The sequence below is a fragment of the Saccostrea cucullata genome, unplaced genomic scaffold, assembly GCF_032062105.1.
Source record: "Saccostrea cucullata isolate Sc308-1 unplaced genomic scaffold, CSIRO_AGI_Scuc_v1 ctg9973, whole genome shotgun sequence".
NCBI lineage: Eukaryota > Metazoa > Mollusca > Bivalvia > Ostreida > Ostreidae > Saccostrea > Saccostrea cuccullata.
The window spans coordinates 24100-47334 of record NW_026931878.1 but is presented as its reverse complement, the minus strand read 5'-3'; the positions used below and the strand labels follow the sequence as shown (position 1 = coordinate 47334).

Sequence of the window (23235 nt, the reverse complement as noted above, 5' to 3'; positions counted from 1 at the left end):
CAGTTGCGTCTATGGTGCTATGAACGCAGTTGGTGACTACATGTTCATAGTGGGAGAGAGCATTAGATATGCAAATATTACAATATAATCTTTACAGCCCTTCCCTACAACCAGAACCCCTGACCCTGAAGATATGAATTTCAAAATTTTGGTTGAAGACTCAGTACTCATTACATTCATGCTGACAGTTTGCCGGCTTGATCTCCAGGATATTTTTAAAATATTTCATTAATTTTAGTGGTTTTGTCCCTACCCTTCAGACCCCAGGGGGCAGGGACCTTAAAATTCTCAGTTGTTGTTCCCCTTCCCCCAATGATGCTGTATACGAAATTTAGTTGAAATTGGTTCAGTGTTTCAGAGAAGAAGCTGAAAATGTTCAAATGTTAACACACAACGCACGACGACGAACAGAACGGATAGCAATTTCATCATTTTAACACACTCCTCATACTGACAGACAGACAAACGGAAAGAGATGCTTTACCATAATACTGAGTAATGGGCGTAAAAATAACATCGAAAATTAAACTTACGTGCGTCATCCATGTGACTATTCTGTACGAGTTTGGCTCTAGATATACAGTCTTCAACGTTAAAACATGTATCTGTAACCGTATGGTGGATAAAAACCCAAATGACGGGTGAATTCTCATCTTCAATATAGGTGATTTGTCTTGGTTCTCTGGCTCCCCAATCCTTCCTTTTTATTATATTTATTTTCTTGCACGCTATGGTGAAAAAGATACAAATTTATTAATTTCAAGCCAAGTAAATCGGGAAGTTTTACCGGGTTGCTAAATTTGTTTATTTTAGCGGTTTTGTGGTAGACTGCTAAAAGTTTTAATCGCTAATTATGCTCTCTTGAATATATAAATACATGTATATAATGTTAGCATGATAAGAATATTTTAGGTACGACCTAATTGATCATGGTACAAATTTGGAGCCCATCAAAGTGCAAGTTTATTCTTTTATCCTTATAATTGATCGAAATATTACATGTATTCGATAATGTCAGTGATAAATAAGCATCTAGGTCTGTTGTTAATGTCAAACCAGTACTTCACTTGTGAGTTTTTTGCGCCATATTTCATTATTCATTATGTCGATATTATTATTGTCCATCAATTTAGGGCTGTTAGCTTATGATTCCTATATGTTTTTTGTAGCTTCCACTATTATATATGTGTGTAGATGCCTATACTGTGCATGACGCACTCGAATAAAGCATTGTCAACACTTGTGTACTGACTCCGGCTTGACAATATATATATATATATATATATATATATATATATATATATATATATATATATATATATATATATATATATATATATATATATATATATATATATATATATATATATTTACATTTCCAATGTCTTTGTCCGAGATAAAATTACCAATTGTAAATGTAATTGATTTCCTCATGAATGTTTTGGCGCGGTTCCAAAAAAAAAAAACCACGTGAGGGCGGGACAACACCTAGAGAGAAGCAGGCTTGGAGCCCGTGGATTGGCGGAATCAAAGCATGTAAATATAAGGAATAACTGTCAGATTTTTCAAATTCATGAAGATGATCAATGGATTGGCTTGTGTGATAATTTTATGCATAAACGCCTTCGGCGTTTATGCAAATTATCACACAAGCCAATCCATTGATCACTTCATGAATTCGAAAAATAAGACAGTTATTCCTTAAATAAATTACATGTTGAATTCGAAATTTTTAAGAACAATAATAATAACATATTATTGTTCTTAAAAATTTCGAATTCAACATGTAATTTATTAAGTATGTAAATATCTAGTGTTTAGTAGCTTAGTAGTAGTGCTAGTTGTTTTTGTTTCTATTTTTCCTTTGTTCTTATGACTTTTTAACTTTTTTCTTTGTCCTGAGGAAGGGACAGGGCGTCCCGAAAATTTGACAATTTTTATTGTTCGTGTCGTTGGTCATTTTTAGTGCTTTATATATATATATATATATATATATATATATATATATATATAGTTGAAAATAGTTCAAAGTCGATGTCACACAGGTGAAAATAATTATAACAGAGAAAGAAAATGCAGTTTCTAAATTTCATTTAACACAAACGCTTTCTAGATTTCAAAATCCGTCTTCAGGTGTACATAAATTGAACTGATTGTTTTGCTTGGTAACGTTCACTATGACGTAATGAGTCTTTGCAGGGAAGGAAGTAGTAAAACTACGTTACGTAAAAGTTAGGGAAATTCCAATAGGACAATAATGGACAATAAATCATGCTTATCTCAGTCTCTATAAACAGAGTAAAAAGAAATTGAAATTGCTGGTATACAGAATAGATAATTTCTCAAAGTTAATGTTTGTTCAGCTTTGGGGAAAATAGACTTATAAGGTAGTTTTCATTTGCTAATCTCAATGCAGTGGAATCGTTCCTTAGTTTATAAAAGGGGAACACACAGTAATTGAACTGTAACTGAAGGAAATTACTATGTGTTCTTGATCTTGTCTCCGATAAAGTTATTGTAACCATAACTTATGTTTACAATTAAAGACCATAAAAAGTAACACAATTAATTATACACAATTTTGCATTATGCTATATAAATACACTACACAGGAAAAATGTCCACCTGTGTAAACATGTTTAATTTCACGTGTGTTCAATGCATGTTTTACACATGTAATACACATGTGTAAATATACACATGTAAAGTATGTGTTTCAGTTACATATAAAACATATATTATATACATGTGTAATACACCTGTGAGATAACATATATGTTAAGTAAGATATGGAGATAACGAACAGTATTCAATCTCAAAGTCCATAAAACAATACAAAATAAGAGCAGAGCAAACACGGACCCCTGAAACATCAGAGGTGAGATCAGGTGCCATGGAGGAGTGAGCATCCCCTGCAGACCAGTCACACTCGCCGTGTGCTCCTTGTCATGATCAGGAAATAACAGAAAAATCCGTCGTTAATCCAGTGTATAAATAATGGACTAACAATTGTTATGAAAAATGTCAGTCAGCTTTTGACTCAATGATAATTTGCATTTGCTGACAAGGTCATTGTATCTATCATAGAACTTACGAAATGATGACATAAACGAGACTGCTGATATTCTTGTTCATCAACTTGCTTGTCAATGATTTACCTCGTTTTAGAAATTGTTCATACGTAGAGCATGCTCTTGCGTATCAAATCAGCTGAGATACTTAAACTCCGTAGGCAGGTGATGAAGGCATATTGCTGCACAAATAAGGGAAGTTGACAATAGAAAAGTTAAAGTCATCATGTTTATCATAAAGCTTGGTTGTTAGATTACCATTACCGTCTTTTTCAAGTCGACCTAGGAATGGAAATTACCATGATTGTTTATTGACAATACGTCTATGTATCTAAATGTTGAGTTGAAGGCCACAGCAAGTGTTTTCTTCTTTTCACGCATAACACTGTATACAACGGGTAACGCGGGAGAGTCGCTAAAAAGTATTGGGGAGTCGTTTTCAACGTATGGTGGAGTAGATTTTCATCGTTTCGGAGTCAGAGGAGATGTGGGTCACGTCTTTTTTCGGTATATATAAGATGTATTTACGAAAAACAAATATCCCACGGAAGATGACAATAGTTAAGCTTTATCGTGGTCATTTGTCCGGCTATCATATACGTCTAGTTTTCTCAAACACTTCGAAACTATTTGACAGTTTTCATATAACGTTGATCGGGTAGTAAAAACATGCATGATTTGCACAATCTACGGCCTGCGGAGGGATTCTCACATTTAAAACAGCGAGAGAAAACGTTTATCTTTTAAATGCAACAACTTAATCTTGACTAGACCTTATAAAAATTAATAATTAAGACATTTTCTCTTCAAACAGTAACGGTTACGTAGGGGGGAGTCGTTTATGGGAAAGCACATCGCAGGGGGAGTCGCAAAATAAAGTCAAATGCATATACTTGGTGTTGTTTTCATCTCTTTTTTACTGCCAATACCTTTTTATTTACTCGTAGATATCTATAAATCTATGTTTGGTTATTTACTTTATAATCTGAAGTTACGAAAATTTAAGAGATTTTTTTCTGTGGCTTTATCAGTTCCAGAAAACAATCAGCAATTTAGATTACATGAACAATTGGATTATATATCATCGGAACACATGAGCTTGGGGACAGGACCCTCCCCCTCAGTATGTAATGTTCGTACATGTCTATCACAAAATTCAATTCACGAATTCACGAACCCTCACTTCCAATATGAAAGCCTCTCCATAAAAAAACAACCCGATTAATAACATGAATAATTTGGAAAATTTCTTAATAATATCAAATAATTTTTTTATTAATATTGTTGCAGAATATTTAATTATAGTATTTGCGAATGTGTTAATACATACAATTTGGTTGTCAAACTGTTGTAACCTCCTTTCACCAACCCATTTTTTTGTTTTTGTTTTTTGTTTCTTTTCTTTTTTTTTTTTATTTATTTATTTTGCTTGTCAAAATTTTTCAGCTGAGTTGTCGGTAATATTCGTTTGTTATACTTTTAAAAATTGTTACATAATTTACACTAAAAATAATAACTTTTCTACTGTTTTCATAAGTCAAATAAATAGCACTTTGGCCGTGGAGCGAGGTGTTGGACCTTTCGATGAGATATTGCACCGTTTACGTCAAAGTGTGGGCGGGGTCAGCTGTCAGAACTTAACGGAATCGACAGTTTTTCAATGCTGTGAGGGTTAACAAAAATTTCATCATGATAATATCATAGTAAACAGTAAAATGCATAACAAAACATTTATTGAATGTGTTCTCTAGATCTGGCAAAACGTGTTTTGTCGACCCATTGAACAAAACTATTTGCCTTCGGCCTAACCAGTGTCCTGCAAACATTTTGGTTCTTGGGTCCGACAAAACGCATGCTGCCCTCGAACCCTGTCTATGAATGTATAATGCTGTTTGCCATAGACTGATTCTGGTACAACAACCCGCCATGCTATGTGTTCACGAAACTGCGAAAGGGGGGGGGGGGGTAAAGGGGGTAACATGTTCTCAGGAACTGTATAGAGCTGGGGCAAGGTAAGGGAGGGTATCATGATAATGAAATGTATACATTGAAGAAATATTTTCGTATTTCTTCTTTTCAAAGTTTGTGGTAAATTATTTTTACATTGACACTTATCATTTTATTTATCATAGACATACATTTCCAGCGCTTTAGGTAATATGCAATCCAGTCCCATCCTCAGCATTCATTCTGTACATTAACCTAATTATATATGTATTAACATCAGATTATCCAAAATATTCTCAATTAAAATACTAATTCGTTTGTGTTTGAAGATGTGTTACTATATACCGGTATGATAAATAAATAATAAATTGTGAACCTAATCGTGGGAATATACCAGTTAAATTTAACCCCCTTTCAAAGAAAACGTCAAGGGGCGTGAAAACGCGTCAGAGATCTGCCTTTTTCTAATTAAAAAAAATGGTTGATATTATCAAGAAATTTTTATATTATAAATCTAGTTGATTTTTTTTTATGGAGAGGCTTTCATTGTGGAAGTGAGGGTTCTGAATTCGTGAATTGAATTTTTGTGATAAACATGTACGAACATTACATACTGAGGGGGAGGGTTCTGTCCCCGAGTACATGTGTTCCGATGATATACAATGTATAATCCAATTGCACATGTAATCTTAATTGCTGATTGTTTTCTGGAACTGATAAAGCCACAGAAAAAATCTCTTTTCGTAACTTCAGATTATAAATTAAATAACCAAACATAGATTTATAGATATCTGCGAGTAAATAAAAAGGTATTGGCAGTATAAAAAGAGATGAAAACAACACCAAGTATATGCATTTGACTTTATTTTGCGACTCCCCCTACGATGTGCTTTCCCATAAACGACTCCCCCTACGTAACCGTTACTGTTTGAAGAGAAAATGTCTTAATTATTAATTTTTATAAAGTCTAGTCAAGATTAAGTTGTTGCATTTAAAAGATGAACGTTTTCTCTCGCTGTTTTAAATGTGAGAATCCCTCCGCAGGCCGTAGATTGTGCAAATCATGCATGTTTTTACTACCCGATCAACGTAAATAAGAAAACTGTCAAATAGTTTCGAAGTGTTTGAGAAAACTAGACGTATATGATAGCCGGACAAATGACCACGATAAAGCTTAACTATTGCCATCTTCCGTGGGATATTTGTTTTTTGTAAATACATCTTATATATACCAAAAAAGACGTGACCCACATCTCCTCTGACTCCGAAGCGGTGAAAATCTACTCCCCCATACGTTGAAAACGACTCCCCCGCGTGACCCGTTGTATACGGTGCATAAGATTTTGCACAAATTTAAATGAACATAATCAAATGGAAAATAGAAAAACCAGCATTATTTTTTCTTTCTTTAAAGAAATCTCCTTTACTATAGTATTGCACATATTAAGGAAAGAAAGATACAAGCTTTTCTTTTTAATTTGATACTTACGTGCTTGGTAAAAAAAGAAGGTAAAAGCGGGAGAGCACAGAGTATCTATACAGCTCATCACACGGACAATAAAAACTGGCGCCTTGTCTTTCAGTTCCAAATCCTTCATATTCCCTTCTTCAATATACTTTTTTAAATCGTCATTGGCGACGTTTATCTGTTTGAGTTTTTTGGTTTTCGAGTAAAGGTAGAAACGAATTTTTATAGGTTTGCTCTTGCAATTAGTTGTTTCCGAGGCCATTGAATTGTAGGTCAGGTCAGAATTCCAATTAAACTTCTTAGAGAGTGATTCACCAAATTCAAAAGCCAGGGTATTATAATCTTTCGGAGAGTCATTTCTCACATAGAATACAAGCAATTTTGCCCAGTCAGGTACAGTTTTTTGAAACTTGCAATGAAATCGTTTTGTTTCAAATCCATATTTGAGTAAGATTACTTCATCAAGAAACGTTAAAGTGCATATACCAGAGTGTGGCTCATAGTAACATGTGTTAGTAGATTGATCTATTACTTTCCCAATTTTTTCACAGTCACTTTTAATCTGCGGATACAGGAGGTGAAGTAAATCTCTCTGTATACAAGAAGTCACTTTCCAAACCCAACCTAAAGCCAACTTACTCAATTTCAAAACGGACAATTTTACAAGACCCCTCAATTTTTTACATTTGTTTTCTGCATGTGTTATTGAATTGCAGTCATATTTCTTCTTCAAGCATTTTGAAAACCAGGAGCAGTCTTTTGTTGGTAAATAACACTCTTTGTCAAGAGGGGAATTATTTCTTTCAGTTTTGGAATCCGGATCGCACTGGCATGCTGACAGACCTCCGTGACTTGGAGCTGTATTACACAAATACCAGCAGAAATTTGTCGTTTTCCCGGCACATGTTACGTGTTTATTTAAAGAGGACATCGTTCTGGGTAAACAAACAGCGGCCTGGTATTTTGCATATTGTGGTGAAAGGACACAATCTGTCAGTCCCAGGGGTCCATTAGTTCTGTCACACTCTGAAGAAACATCATCTAAAACAAGATAGAAGCACAGAATCTGAAAAATTATAATAGCACTCATGATCACTGTAAGTCTGTTCTCAACGACGTTCAATGAGAATATATTAAAAATTCCGTTTCTTTTAAGGCATACATCATCTTCTAACTTTCAGAAATAAGTGACATTCATAACACACTTGAATTCTACTTGTTGCCAGTCTATTTAGGAGGAGATACTACTTAAGGGGGTACTTAGGGAAATGTTAGACTTGGCATATTTTTCAAACACTTTTTTATTTAATCTCAAACAGGAGATCCAAGTCGAAAATATTTTTTGAAACAAAAGTTTCCGTAGAGACAATAGCTATACTGGTTTGTGGCCTTTTAAAAAAAAAGTTACAGAAATTTCAATTTTAGTTACCATGGCAACATCATTCATAAAAATAAAAAAAGAATAAAGAGAATTATGTTTCTCATTGTAGTCTACTTGAATGTGGCATTATATTAGAATCAGATCAAATCTGTAGGAGGAGTATGGTTTGGAAAGTTTTATAAAGAAGTTCTATTTATAGCAACCATGGCAACTCCGTTTATCAAAATCAAAAGCCAATAAAGATAATCTGTATCTTAGTTTTGTCTACTTGTGTGCCAAGTCATTTTGAAATCAGACCAAAGCTGTAAGAAAAGTGGCGTTTTAAAGGAATTTTCCGTAAATTTCCATTTTAGTAACAATGGCATCATCGTTCATTGAAGTCAAAAATCCGATTCACTAAATTCTGTATCCTAGCGTAGTCTTCTTGTGTGCCAAGTTATATTATGGAAATCAGGCAGGAGTAGCATTTTGAAAAATTGTTATCAGACAGCTAGACAGAGGGACGGACGACAGTTACCATGCTTTTGCATAAGCTCTTCTGGTCTCTGGCCAGTAGAGCTAAAACCCAAGTCCTTCGAACGAAATAATAAGTAACATAGGCAGGAAAATAATTTTATTCGAGATGATACGAGGGGTGATCAAAAAGTTCGCGAACTATATCTATATCTACCAAACAACAATTCAGATTACAAAAACATTTGGTACACACATAGCTATACACAATTTCTATAAAAAAGTATATGCCGAATAAAGTTTTGCTCCTTGTTTGTGACGTCAAAATGTAAAAATGACGTCACTAAGAACATGTAGATCACTTGTGACGAAAAATGGTTGTCTCAGTCGGAGTCGTTCAACAAACAATTGTACACTTTATTGTGTATCTTAGAACTCCCTTTGCAGTAGCTTATAATAATTTGTACACAGTTTATTAAGACTAATGACTTCCTATAAATTCAACCAATGATTAGATTTGTCGTTTAAGTGAAAGAACGCATATGGTTAAAAATAAGACTTGTTATGTTGTCCAGTGAAAGCAAGTTTGAAAAGAGATGTGAAATTTTTAATTAAGCAATTTGCCATCAAAGACCTTTAAATTTTGAAAATTAGTTGAATATTTGAACAATAATAAAATCATTAAATACCTAAGATATTGTTTACTTGAGATTTTAAACATATTAGATATGAGTAAAAGAAGTCACCCTTTTTCTATCCATCTTGAATAAATGTCTCTCCCGAGAAAAAAGATATGGGTTTTCATGGTCGCCATGCTTATTTTTGGAAAGGGTATTCTTATTCACCCATTATGTTGCCAAGATTTGACCATTTCTGACAAATGAACTGTTATTGTTATAAAAATTAACTTACAGGGAAAGAAGAATAAAACTAAGAAAAATCTTTCAGCTTTTGTGACAGAACGCTATACAGAGGGGTCATGTGACCGCCTATATCACGTGATTCGCAGATAAGCAGAACAGTGGTTGATGTGCATTGAAATCGGAAAGGACTAATTTAAAATATAATCAACACTTCAACCAAATATCGTTTCTTTTATGGAAGTTTTTCAATTAGTTCGCGAACTTTTTGATTACCCCTCGTATGTCATACGTTCGAGATATTAATACAAGTCGTACAAAAGACATTATAAGCGAGGAGAAAACGAGTTTTTATGACAGAAAACTGGATAGAGTAAGTCCTAAGTTTGTTTTCATTCAAAATAACGAGATAGTTTATCGTAAAAACAAGTTTATATATATTGTATGTGCGGCAAAGTAAATCAAAACAGAGAAATAAGAAAATTATTTTTATATTGTGTTTTTACATTAATTCATCTTGGATATCAGATTTAAAATATCATTCACCTATTGCATGTCACCAAAATGCGTTATATTAGCTGTAGAGTAGGTTCTTCCCTGACCAGTTTTTTCACAGAATCTTTAAGATAACTTCTTCCTCGATCAGTAATGTTCCAAAAGAGTCATATATCCACTCTTTATTCTCCACTCGTTTATTAATGCTTAAATCATGTAATTAACAAAAATTGAAAAGTTATATAATTTTTATAGGTGTTTTTAGGGTAGGATTCTTCTCTGGTTTCTGACTAGATGAAATATTCAAATTATATTTGCTTAATTATATGTATTATATATTTAGTTGTAAGGGATTTAAAAGACCATATTTTTCTTTCTTCATCACAATTGTGCAATCTTAAATAGAAAAAGTAAACTGCGTTTGAAAACTAGTAGGGACTTTATTTTTGGCGGAATAATAGCGTATGAAAATATCTTTTTTTTTTCTACCTCTCAATATTATTATAGAACTTTTCAAATGAAAGTTTAATTAATAATAAGGGACTAAAGTATCTAATCATATCAATTTAATATAATTTTTCAAAAAAAATACTAGAACTTTAAAAGCTCTTATAAGCTTCAATCTGAGTACAGAGTTGAACCCCAACCCCGTTAAAAGCATTCTTTCTCTCTTAGTAAACGATCAAACCTTTTGTTTTTGTTTCATTTTGTAAGTTTATGCGACAAATTAACCATATGTCTAATATATCCTCAAAAATTTAAGAAATTAAAGCAAATTCGGATTAGCCAATATCCATTTGAGTTTAATTATTAATGTCAATTTGGTAATATCATCTTATAGGTCCTTCATGGTAGCATCTTTTTATGCAAAGAGAAAAACATTCATACCGTAATAAAGCACCAGCAGAGACAATTTAATCTTATTTTCCATAGGCACCTACTTATTATTTTATTTCTACGACGTTACTTATTTTCCTTTTATAAAAACTAATATACATCCCGACCTGATAATACACAAGGTACACATCGGCGACATCTTGAAGTTTTCTAGGTCAGTCACATCAACTTTTATTTTTTCGAAAAATCCTAGAAATAGATCCCATGGAACCGTATTCTTTCTGTTTAAGTCTTTCGAGGTCTCAACTTACGGACAGTCCAATGAGTACGATGAATTACGCTTGCAAATATAAATAATCTCTCGTCAAACTCTATCTACTACTTCACCAATACAAGAAATGGGTGGAGTTGGAATGGAAGTAACTATTGTTTGTCAATAATATTATTAAATTACATTTTCGAAATATCTAATGTCGAGTAAAAGGCCACCGTTTTTAAAAATATATTTTGCATCACGGGAAGAAAAAAAAAACAGTCAATATAGGAGCACAATTAATGGACATGGGAATTACAAAAGTTCTTTTTGGAAAAATATTTGGTGACAAATTACAAGATGTGAGAATTTCTGACTTCTTTTTTGATTGGTGTAGCACTTTTTATGGTTCCAAAGAGCCTTTCCTTATTTTTGTGAGCAGTGGTACTATAAAATGTAAAAATGTTGTTTTTTTTTATAACCTTTGGAATTTTTGAGAATCCGCTTCTGATTAAAACCTTTTATGGAATATGTAGTTGTATGTCTGGAATTTCCTCTTTACAGCAGATAATATTTTTGTAAGGAGTAAAGATTGCGGCTTGAAAGGTCATTATCTTGACTAAGCAATGTATCTGTGTTTTTATGATGTTTAATGACGTTTGGGAATCCAGTAAAGGCACTGTAGATCGAACTTATCTTTGTTGATTTAGAGAATTTCAGTTACCTGGATATTGCAGAGATGAGAATAAGATCCTAGGATGTGTAAGCATCCCCTGTTGACCAGTAACACCAATCGTGGACCTTATGTGGATACATTACAATTTATTAACCTTAATTGTCACTGGTCATTTGCAAATTTATTCTGTTAAAAGTATTCTGAATATACACGCAAGATTTCTAAGGTAAAGACAATAAAATGAAGCTGGAGTTTCTTACTGACAATATCTTTGTAGTTTTTGGAGATCGACGTTTTCATAAATCTGTAGGAATTCCCAAATTCATCCCAATTATTAGCAGACATATTTTGGTATTCATATGACAGAAAATATTCTAAGCCTTGTGCATGAGAGGAAGAAAACCTTTGCTGTGGCTTTCATCTCGACATTTAGATACTGTATATCAACGACACATTATCAATTAACAATCGTTACCTATTCTTACATCTAATCAAATGAACTTGAAATAAAATATATTGCACCAGATCCCACCTCTGATGTTTTGAAGGTCTATGTTTGCTCTGCTCAAATTTTGTATTGTAGGCCTATACTTTTGAGTATAAATACTGTTCGTTATCTCTATGTATTTCATACCACAGAGTCGGCCATATCTTTTTTTCATATTTGGATATATACTCTTCAAAAAAAGAAACGCATAGTAAGAACAATGCCCTGAAAATTTGTGATAGTTTTGTCATACCTTTTATTTTTGTATGGATACGATGTATCCGAGTGTAATGAATGATTTTTTAATGCAATTGTTAACTTTACAGTTATTCTACATGTCTCACAGACAAAAAGACGTGATTTTGCAAAATTTCCACCAAAATTTTTATCTCAATTTTCATTTGTTGAATTCCGATGCAATTCCTTCAGGTACAAAGGGGCTATCAAAAGCGGGGGTTCTCGATATTTTGAATCTTGTTTTATTTGAGAAATGACGTTTCCTAAAAATGCTGCATCTGAATGTTGCGTGGCACAAAAAGGAAAATGGGCGACTGGAAGCAGGGGTACCACAATCTACAATTGCAAGAGGTTTTAATGTTACACACAGACCATATCTAACCTATAAAACATAAACCATTAACATTGAACACCCAATGTTCGCAAAAAATATGGTAGACTGCGTGTGACATTAGCAACACAGCATCACTTCCGAGGATAATGCAAATTGCATGAATGTAATGCAAGGACGCCATTTAAAGCATTAGCTATCCCTGAACTGCACAGATCATCTCACAAGACCGTTTTCAGTTGACTACGAATTATTGCAAGAGGATTATTCATGCCATTTTTCGACCCCACAACACCCCAAATATCGACTTCAAAGATCTCAGATGAATAGAGTATGACCACAGCATCACTGTTGAACATTTTGGTGAACCTACTAGTCCAGAATGTTTATTTGAAAGCCTCTCACAAGTTTAAGAGTGCTAATGCTTTTTAATGAAGGTTAGATAGATAACTGCCTCCAGGACGTTAAAAAAGTTGGTGGTGGTAGTGTAATGATATGGAAAATGGTATTATAAGAAAGTAAGATTGACTTGGTTCGAATTCAATGGACTTTGATGGAAAAAGGTACGCTAACCATGTTCTGCCTCCACATACCCATTCAATTTTGCAGCATCCTAGAGCCGTATTGCAATCTCACAATACGCAGCCACATATGGCTCGTTTGATACACCTATTCTTGCAAAGAAACAACAACCTGTTTCAGTCACAGTCATCTAAATCGCTAGATTTAATCCAAATTAAGCAGCATTGGACAAAATGGATTGATATGATTTGCCAAAGACAATTGCATCACCAGACTCTGCAACAGCTGACTAAAGTTCTACATTTGGAGTGGGAGAGTATTCCTATACAGTTTTTATTACACACGTTTGCTTCCATTAGATGCCGTTTGTGGCTATCATTTGTGTCTGCGGGGGGCATAACAGATATTGATCTTTAATGGTCTTAAACTGACTATAATTTTAAAATTGTTGAGTAATTATGACATTTAGATAGTATTCCTGTTGCTTACCACATTTCTGTTTTATCAATGCATCATTTTACTAAATAATCTTTATGTTCAATGTGTCACTAAAATTCTACGATGCGTTTCTTTTTTTTGAAGAGTATATAATTTTTTGAGAACGAAATAGTGAAAACCAACATTAAGGCCTTTGTGGAAAAGAAATCCAAGATTTCGCACAGGTAATTTCTTTCATCAAATCGTCTGGAATCTGGTTGAACTGCGTCGATTGTTTGTGGTGATTGGACTAGTCCATTAAAATTTGGAATAAACCAACAGAGGGGAAACAAATTGGAGAAATCATTTCTTTTGTTTTGCATGTCCATATTCCGATACATATGATTCATATATTGTTTTAAGGAATAGGATAAAATTTGTAGAGAGAATTTCTGAATCATAAGAAGACGGAGGTTACATAAACAAACTTTATTCAATTCCATGGAAGTTAGCACCCCCATTCATACAATAGAACAATCCAAGAAAAGGCGCGAAGATCGCTTACTCGTGACATTTGGCGCGAAAAGAGCGATTCACCCCTTCGTAGAATATAAATGGACTGATCCAGTAGTATAGAGATGGAGAAAAAAAGATACACGGACACGTTGAAACGGTAAATCACATGGAATAATCTGTTTCATGCAAACAGAGTAAACAAAGTAAATACTGCATTATTTTGCATCAGTATAATCATTGTTTCCCTGAAAAATGTTTCTTTTAAAATGCAGGTAAAAGATTTCCAATGTAAATCAGCTTGCACAAAATCTAGCTCTCTTGGTATGATCTATTAGTTTCGGATCAAGCAATTATCAATCCTTATACAGCCTGACGCCGTGACGTCAGGCAATAACTACAAACGGCATTAAAAAGACAAAATAACCGTTAAATATGGATTACAAAAGATGTGTCTAATATAAGTTAGTAAGCAATTTATCTCTGAAACTTGTAAATTTCATATAAATAAACTTGCTGAATATGCAGACGATATCGCAGATGAATAAAAATATAGTGCAAATTGAAGACACGTGTAATCAGGAATAAAAATGGCTAAAATGAATAGTATAACCCACAATGATAATAAACATAATAAATAACAAGTAATTACATGTATGCCCGTGATATAGCAGGAATATTAAGTTAAGTAAAATACGAAACTATGTACATAACATGCGCCGATATAACGATGGCAGAGAGAATTTGATTAGTGGCATGACAGCAGATGATTCAAAGTATTACTGTTTATCCACATATGTAGAACTGCTAAGCTAATGAGAGTTAACTCAAGAAATACGTGCAGATTTAAGATGAAAGGTAACTAATACATGGCATGTAAAAATAAATACAAATTCTAACATTCTCAGCCATTGTTGTCGCAACGTTTTGACACACATGAAATATTATTACAAGTAAACCCATCCAATAACTATTACATAGTACACTAAGTTAAATTATAGTGATCTGACAGGTCCTTACAATATTAACAGTTTAGTTTAAAACCTTTTTTCGCGAATTCCCGATACAATGACCTTGTCAACAAATAAAATCTATTAATAAGTCAAATGCTGAATGATGTTCTCATTTTAATTGTTAGGTCATACTTTAAACATTGGAGTTACATAATTACCGTTCGTCACTTTTATTATCTCTATCATAAAAGTTAACTAAAAGTCATTAATAGATAATAGTTTGACTTTATGTGGAATAAAGTGATACTTAATCAAACACATTTTATCTGAAATTTTGGCTATGATTAAAGAATGTTATTTTAAAAAGTCTTTGATTGGTGCGTAAGTCAGCTACAAAAAAGTATTTGGTTATGCGCAAAACTCAGAACATGTGCATGTGCTTGACTTAGATATAATTATCTTAACCATCAATATATTACGTGTGACCCACGGTTCTGGGTGACAAGGAAGAACATAAACTGACTTGTCATTGGTTTATGCTGCATCAATCATACCACAGTAACCACGACCTTATTAAGTGGGACCCAATTTATGACATGAAAGAAGCTAAACCTGCTCCCCAGCCACTGTATAGAGTGAGAAGTATGAAGATTACCCTATTTTTCATGTGATATCGCTGTATGGATCGTACCAGTATGACCACTTACACATAAAGTGGGCCCTTAAGTAAGAATCTAAACCCACTGTTCATGTGATAGCGCTGTATGGACCGTACCAATTGGACCACTAACAACAAGTGGAATCCACTGTATAGAGTAACAAGTAAGAATTTAAACCTACTGTTCATGTGATAGCGCTGTATGGACCGTACCCTCTCAGAACACGTGGAGATGGAGTCACAGGACGGTGTATCTGTGTGGTGGATGAAGAACCTGTTGACGGGATGACGTAAGGTGCTAGTCGACGTCGGATTGGCAGCTTTCCACTCCTTCCGGCTAATTATCCGTACCTTGTTACATCCTATTTTTAGAGAAAATGGAAATGTTTTAAAACGTTTAAAGATAAAATAAAAAAGAAATAAAAATAGCTTCTCTCAATGTACAAAATAGCTTCATTTAAAGTCGCCTATTACTTGTTTGTACATATGAATGAGTCTTTGGATGGAATTCGGTAATTAATTGTTCAAAACGCATCGCATATACAACATATGATTAACTAATAAGAACACAAAGATCAACAAATCTGCAAAACATTATGAAGCTCATACCAACAACATGTCACAAAAGGATATACAAGTACTAGTATATTATGACTAGTTAAGCTTAATTAAAAGAAAAGGTAATTACAACCATGTAAAAACATATTTACACACAAAATTAATCCCTGATTTTAGTTTAGAAGAAAAGGAAATATACATTATATAGTTGATTAGTCATAGTTAACTACAGTAAATATGTTATTAAAATTTCCTGCTTTACTCAAGAATTAATTGTAGATTTTAAGTTAAAAATTTTAGTTTGATACCAATGAAGAAAAATTTTGTATAAAAATTAAATGCTAGAAATTCAAATCTATTAATTTGATATATAAAAATATATTTCAGGAAGAGTCATTATAAATTTGTATTTATCGAAAATGTATATTGTAATGCTTAAAGGGAGGTTTGAATAAACGCACAGAATACCCACAATAACGGAATGACATCACAACCCTTGAAATAGACCAGTCCAAGGGTATATAAAGCGAAGCTTTGGGGAAAGCAGGCATTCAGAGATTAGCGGAAGAAGCCGACAGCTGAATCAGAAGCAAGAGACGAATAAAGTACTAAAGGAAAGAATAGAATATAAGCATTAGTGGCAAGTAGTCCTGGAGAATTGATGTTTAGTTCTGGGTGTATTAAATCTGAAGAAGATTGAGACACTCAGTTCCTATCAATCAATAGGAACCTAGGGGAAGAAACACGGTGCAAATACAGTCCCCGTCTCTCGATAAGAAAAATTTTAATACATGAATTTCCATCGGATAGAACAGCCCTAGAATTACGATTCCAATCATTAACTCAAAGAGAGTAAGAGAAAAACCTATAATCTGTATATACAGGGTGTTTCACAATATATGTCACACATCAAATGGGCATAATCTGAATATCGAACATGATGCCAAAAATACCAAAACACTAGAGTTAAGGATATTGATCTAAAATTATTATATTGCAAATTATCGGGAAAATTATAATAAACCATGAAGTAACTGATGATATAATCAATGATGTCATAATTTCAGCTGTTTTCAAAATTGAGTAAAACTTGCAGTAAAAATTTGTTGTAAACGTTTATTATAAGAACTGTTTACAATATGTTAAATATTTTACAGAGGGTGATGATAAAAAAAACTAGACCAGAAATAACTGTCTAGTTTTCTTATATTAAGAATGATTAAAGGGTTTAAGGATAAATAACACAAACTTTTTTCAGAAATCAGCATTATTTCTCATAGATTTACATTTAAATTGACAACCTGAATAATGTTTGCCAAGTAGAGTGTGAGAATTTTATAAGATTTTGTCATAAAGTTAAAAAATTGCGCAAAATTTTGTATGGAATTATATAGAAGGCAAAATAAAATCTCAAATCTAAACACCAAGGAAAACCTACGATTTCTTTATATTTCAGGGATTTATTATTTATATCAATACAAATCAAAATCAGTCAAAAAATATATATCAACCCTCGCATCCATTTTTTGTTTGTGGTAAGTACCCTTAAATAAAACTATAATGTAATGATGAATGGCAGTTAAATCCTGCCTCCTCTTCACCACACCTCTACACCCTCCCCCAGCCCCCAAAATCAAGAAAAGATGAGAACAATATCAGAGGGAAGTCAATCATTGAGAAAACCTCATAAAAGTCATGTCTCAGTTTAGGGAAATGGTTTGTAACAATGGCAGTAAGTGTATTTCGAAATCTTAAATTCGAGTCCAGTGTGTCTGCATACAAGATTTCAAATGACATTCAGAGCTGGGGATAAAGTTTGCAAGATTGACTGTAGGAAGATCAAAGAAGTGGACACAAATTAACACATACCAGTATTTCTGAAAAGACACATTTATTTAAATGCAACTTTAAATAAAAATAGATATGCACTTTGGTTCTAAAAAGCCAGATATAAAACAAGAAAAGTCTCAAAAATCTTGTTAAACTTACAAAACAGTGATCAGAAATTTAAAAGCATCAGTCTCTTAAATTATTTAAGGCAATGTTGGGAAAACATTTAAGGATGTGTTGCCATAGTAACTGAAGTGGAGAATTTTGGATACTTCTAACTCAAAAAAAATAATTTTGAATATATGCTGATTAAAACGATATATAAAATGTATATGTAGCTTTTGTTGTCATTTATCTATCTATCTTTAGATGTGTGACATATATTGTGAAACACCCTGTATATCCCTTATAGAACTTAATCATACACGTTACATTTTTGTGGCAGCCGGTCAGGTGATAAAGGACATGGTCTTTTCTGATTACCGTAAATCACGTTTTATTCGCAAGAACTTTTTTTCGCGTAATTACGCGAAACAGTGTGCTCGCGAAAATTTAATTCTAGTTATAATAGCATTCCTTAAGATTATATAGAGCAAAAGCCACAATTCCTAAAAATGTTGTCTTGCTTATCAAGAGACAATCACTATCTCGCAAAAAAAGGTATAGCGATCGGTTTTTTGCATGTTTAAAATATTCTAAGATCGAATTTTTTATCGCTGTCTGATTTACTTTGTTAATAATTGTGATAATATTGACATCAGGTACACTGAACAAGAGGTTCTTTAGTATAAGTATACTGACATTGTTGCTCTGAATTAGGTATTAAGCGGTGTTGTGAAACGAAGTAGTGACACCCGGTGCTATTGACACCGGGTGCAGGGAACTCGGTTCAGTTTTACCAAGTACTGTAAAACAAAATGGTTATAACAGGTGTCGTGAACCAAGTGTAGTGGTACCGGGTACAGTATTACTGGGTTCTCTCTATAGCATATATATTATATTTGATGGACATACACAAAGCTGTACAAGACACTATCACCAGTACATGTGATGACATTTCAGTGACCAGACAGGGGAGAACTGATATACAGTGATAGTGACAGTGATAATGGCAAAAGAACTGTGAACATCGTCAAAGATAGGAAGATACTGATCACTGATCACTGATCACCACACCAAAGGACTGGCAACCAGATGGACTGTGTTGTACCAGGTCAGGGGACATCCTAGTTAGTATGTGTACTACTGATTATAATCATTATAAAATAGTCCGTTATCAGGGACAGAGAGTGACACAGGAAATAGATAAAGAAGAACATGGTGATCCAATCTATCAAGGAGGAGGGAATTATAATGTTCCTGGTGGAAAACACATATGGATACATAGTGGCCTCTGATGGAAATGCTAACGCAGTGGTAGTGGTGGACAGGACAGGAAAAGTCAGGTTCAGATACAACAACAAACCTCCAGGGGGAAAAATCATTTTGTCCTACACAAATAGTGACAGACTCCATGCGTCACATTATTGTGGCTAATCAATTCAATAACTATCTACATTTCATAGATCAGAATGGACAGTTCCTAAGATGTGTGGATAATTGTGGCCTAGAGCATCCTTATGGACTGAGTGTGGACAGTAAGGGGAGGGTGTGGGTAGGGTTGCATGATTCAGGGGAAGTGAAAGTCATCCAGTACATGAAATAAACATCATACATTTACTCCTGATGAAATGCCCTTTTTAAAGAAATTAAAATTACATTTTTTAAATAATTTTTATTGTCGTATTAACTGAGGATCTTTAAATTCATAGAAGTATTAAGATACATGTACATGATATAATTACTATAATGTTTGTGATAAAATAGATGCATGCACTTGAATAAACAAGAAATCGAATATACTCATTGAAGTGTTTGAGAGGTTACATCCTGCAATCAAATGACTTCAGAATTTGTTTGTAAAGCATGTTTATTAAAAAGAAACAAGAGGCCAATAGGCGACAGAGCTCGTGTGGACAAAAAATAACAAATCAGTTCAGTGTTGAAAAATGTACAGAGGAAATAGGGGGCTTTTTAAAGTAACTGAGGATGCATTCATATCAATATAACCAATGCCTTTGTTTCTTGACAGAATTTTAAAAGAATTTTTTCCTATATATATTCCTATATAAACCTTTGATCCCCCAAATTGGCCCCATCCCAGTAACCCCCAGGAAGTCATGATTTGAACAAACTTTTCCTTTCGACTAATCATGGCTTTTCTAATCGATCTACTGGAAAAGTTTTTATTCCCTATATTTCATTACCAGTATGTGAAACTTTGATCCCCATTGTGACCCAACCTTAACTCTGAAGGTAAGAATTTCAACATACTTGACTTAACACTACCTAATCATGCTTCAATTTCAGTATGAATTAAGATGGTTTGACTGTTTTTGAGATTTTATCAATTTTTTCCTATATATTTCTATGTAGACATTTGACTTGTTCTCCCTTATTGGTGGCCCTTCCTACCTCAATAAGTCACGATTTAAACAAAATTCAGTCTACACAACCTAACCATACTTCCATATCAATATGGCAAAATATTGTTTTGCTCCTCTTAAGAAGATGGTTTTTCAAATTTTGTTTATACCTTTATAGTTATATTTTAATTTTTGACTCCCCTTTGTGCCCTCTCCTTATCCCCTGGGGTCATGATTTGAAGAAACTTGAATTCACACTATTACAAAAAAATTCCCATTATTTTCAACTTTGTTGGCCCAATTGTTCTAAAGAATATATTAATCATGCAATAAAATTTTCACATTTCTTTATTTCGTGATCCCACCTCTGATGTTTTGGAGGTCCGTGTTTGCTCTGCTCTGATTTTGTATATTGTTGAATGAACTTTGAGATTGAATACTGTTCGTTATCTCCATATCCTTCCCTTCATTTGAAGCATTTTGAATCCCCTTCATCCAAGGATACTTTGTGGCAAGTTTTGTTGATATTGACCAAAACTTCTTGAGAAGAAGAAGAAAAATGGGATCAGTTTACAGAAAGACAGAAAGACTAGACAAAATACTGTGAATGTATTATATTTAGCGTGTACAAAATTTGGCGGAAATTGAGTTTTTAGCAAGTTAGCGTAGATTTGACTAAACGTATTTCTTATCCTTCTTATTTACGTATATTAGTACAAAACATTTAGCGTTGTACTTGAATTAGCGTAAGCGTCTTTCCCCCAAAAGCGCTAAAACGAATACACAGCCAAATGTAATACGTTCACAGTATATTGCTAATAAAATGTTGACCACCCATTTGACCCTACACTACCCTTGGTGTGATGATTTGAACGCAAAATTGTAAGACGTTAGAATAATGCAAATTAAATGGTCCTTTAAAATAATCTTTTCTTCTAATTGAATAATTGTAACTTAAAGAGATTGTGTTTTCTTACTATTTGTACTTCCCTTGAGCAGGCTCCCGTTTGATTTTCAGGACACATTTATTGATCTAATTTCTGGTAAGTCAGTACTTCTTGACAGAAGTTCCATATTTTAATTTAAATGGTTCGATGTTGATGAAATTTGACTCTGCAAATTGTGGCCCATCAATAAAGGGGACTCAGTGATATATATACAGTTTGTTGATTCATCCAATGTGTATTTATTTAGATAAGATGAAGAAGCCAACAGTTCATTGACATCATTCTATAATGCAAGTTAATATCTGTGACATTCTAAATCAAATAAATCAGTCCTTTCACAATCAGAACATAAAAATATTGCAACCGATTAATCAAGTGTGATAATGTCTATGAAATATAAATCTGTATTTATCAAAAAAGTCTATTTCAAATTTAAACAGTTAGGTCTTACATCAGAAAAAATCTCCCTATAACACAGATGGAAAAGATACTTTTTAAGTATGCAGGACTCAAAGTTCACTATTTACTTTAATACTCATGCTTACTGATCAAGAAACCTGTTTTCTTTCAGTTGGTGGATAATCAGTTTGTTTACAGTATTATACTGTAGTAACACTGCCATCATGTCAAGGAACGCCTCTAGAATGGCCTTGAAATTTTCAGGTATGCTTGCAAAAATCATAAAACTAGGACTAACTTCTAGCAGAAATCCCACGCAAAACGTTGCATCACACTGATATTGATTAAGTAGACTATACATATAATTAACAGTTGCAAGATAAAATCAAGACGAATTCTGATGTTAATAATGATTTTTAAAAAAGTTCTCTAGTTTTATTTCAAAGTAAGAAGATGGTTTAAGAGTTCAAAATGGAATCATACATGTAATGTAGCTTTAATCAATTGTCTACAGACATATGGACAAGTTGATTCCAATATACCACCTTAACTTCTGTATCCCGTACCTAAAGAGTGTAGCGATGTTTGAAGCAAAATGTGACCAACGCACCCTTAGAATGATGATATAAAACCCAAAAGGACTTCAAGTCTCAAATACATACCACTGTGAACAATATTTTTGTTCCACGTGACTTTCAAGAAAGACTTCTCAGGCAAATTTACATATTTGTTGAGATAATTCTGTGGTAATGTTTAATTAAATATTATGACGCTTACTGTTAAAGTAACCAGACCAAATGTAAACACGACAACAGCATCTCTCTAGAAGTAGACGAAAGTGTCAAATCTGACACTGGAGTACCTCTTAAGAATCATGATCTTTTTTACCATTGAATGTAGTTTTTTTTAATTATACCTCCCGCTTGAAAAGTGGGAACGTATATGGTGTTCTGGTTATCCTTTGGTCCGTCTTGTTACGCTTTCGGGTTCTCATCTCTTATCTGCAACTCCTACCATACCACTGAATGAAATTGAATGAGATTTTGCTTCTTGATATGACAGCTATTTCCGGTTTTCTAGAGTAAAACATGGACTTTACCATTATAATCATGTGTGAGACAGGAATATCATTTATTGAGATCAGTGCTCACAGTACCACTTGTTTTACAAGTAACTCTGAAAATAAAAGGAAGATAACTCCTTCATAGTTATAAAACACATATACGACCACTAAAGTTTTCAAAGGCTTAGAGTGATGAAATATGAAGTTTTGTTTTTACCCAGATTAATTCTTATTCCTTTGTAAACTTTCCTTTTATTTACACTTATCAGTTTCCTGTTTAGGATAATACAGCTCTGCCTTTGAATTTGTGAGTCTCCCGGAAGCGATTGATTGAATTTCAGTATGTACCTATCACATTGTCTTGCAACGAGGTGTAAATTTCAGCATGTACTTGATATCATTGTCTTGCAACGA

At 33.4% G+C, this 23235-nt stretch overlaps 1 protein-coding gene across 1 annotated transcript; it reads right to left on the bottom strand.

The window, feature by feature from the left end:
- Positions 1-533: 533 nt before the first annotated feature.
- Positions 534-7636, bottom strand: LOC134233856 (uncharacterized; the record flags this gene model as incomplete). The annotated part of the gene is made up of 2 exons (XM_062715907.1): positions 6508-7636; positions 534-728 (listed from the first exon to the last, which is right to left on the bottom strand). Coding segments are annotated over exons 1-2 (1264 nt in total), but the record flags the coding sequence as incomplete, so codon positions are not given.
- Between the last annotated feature and the right edge of the window lie 15599 nt (positions 7637-23235).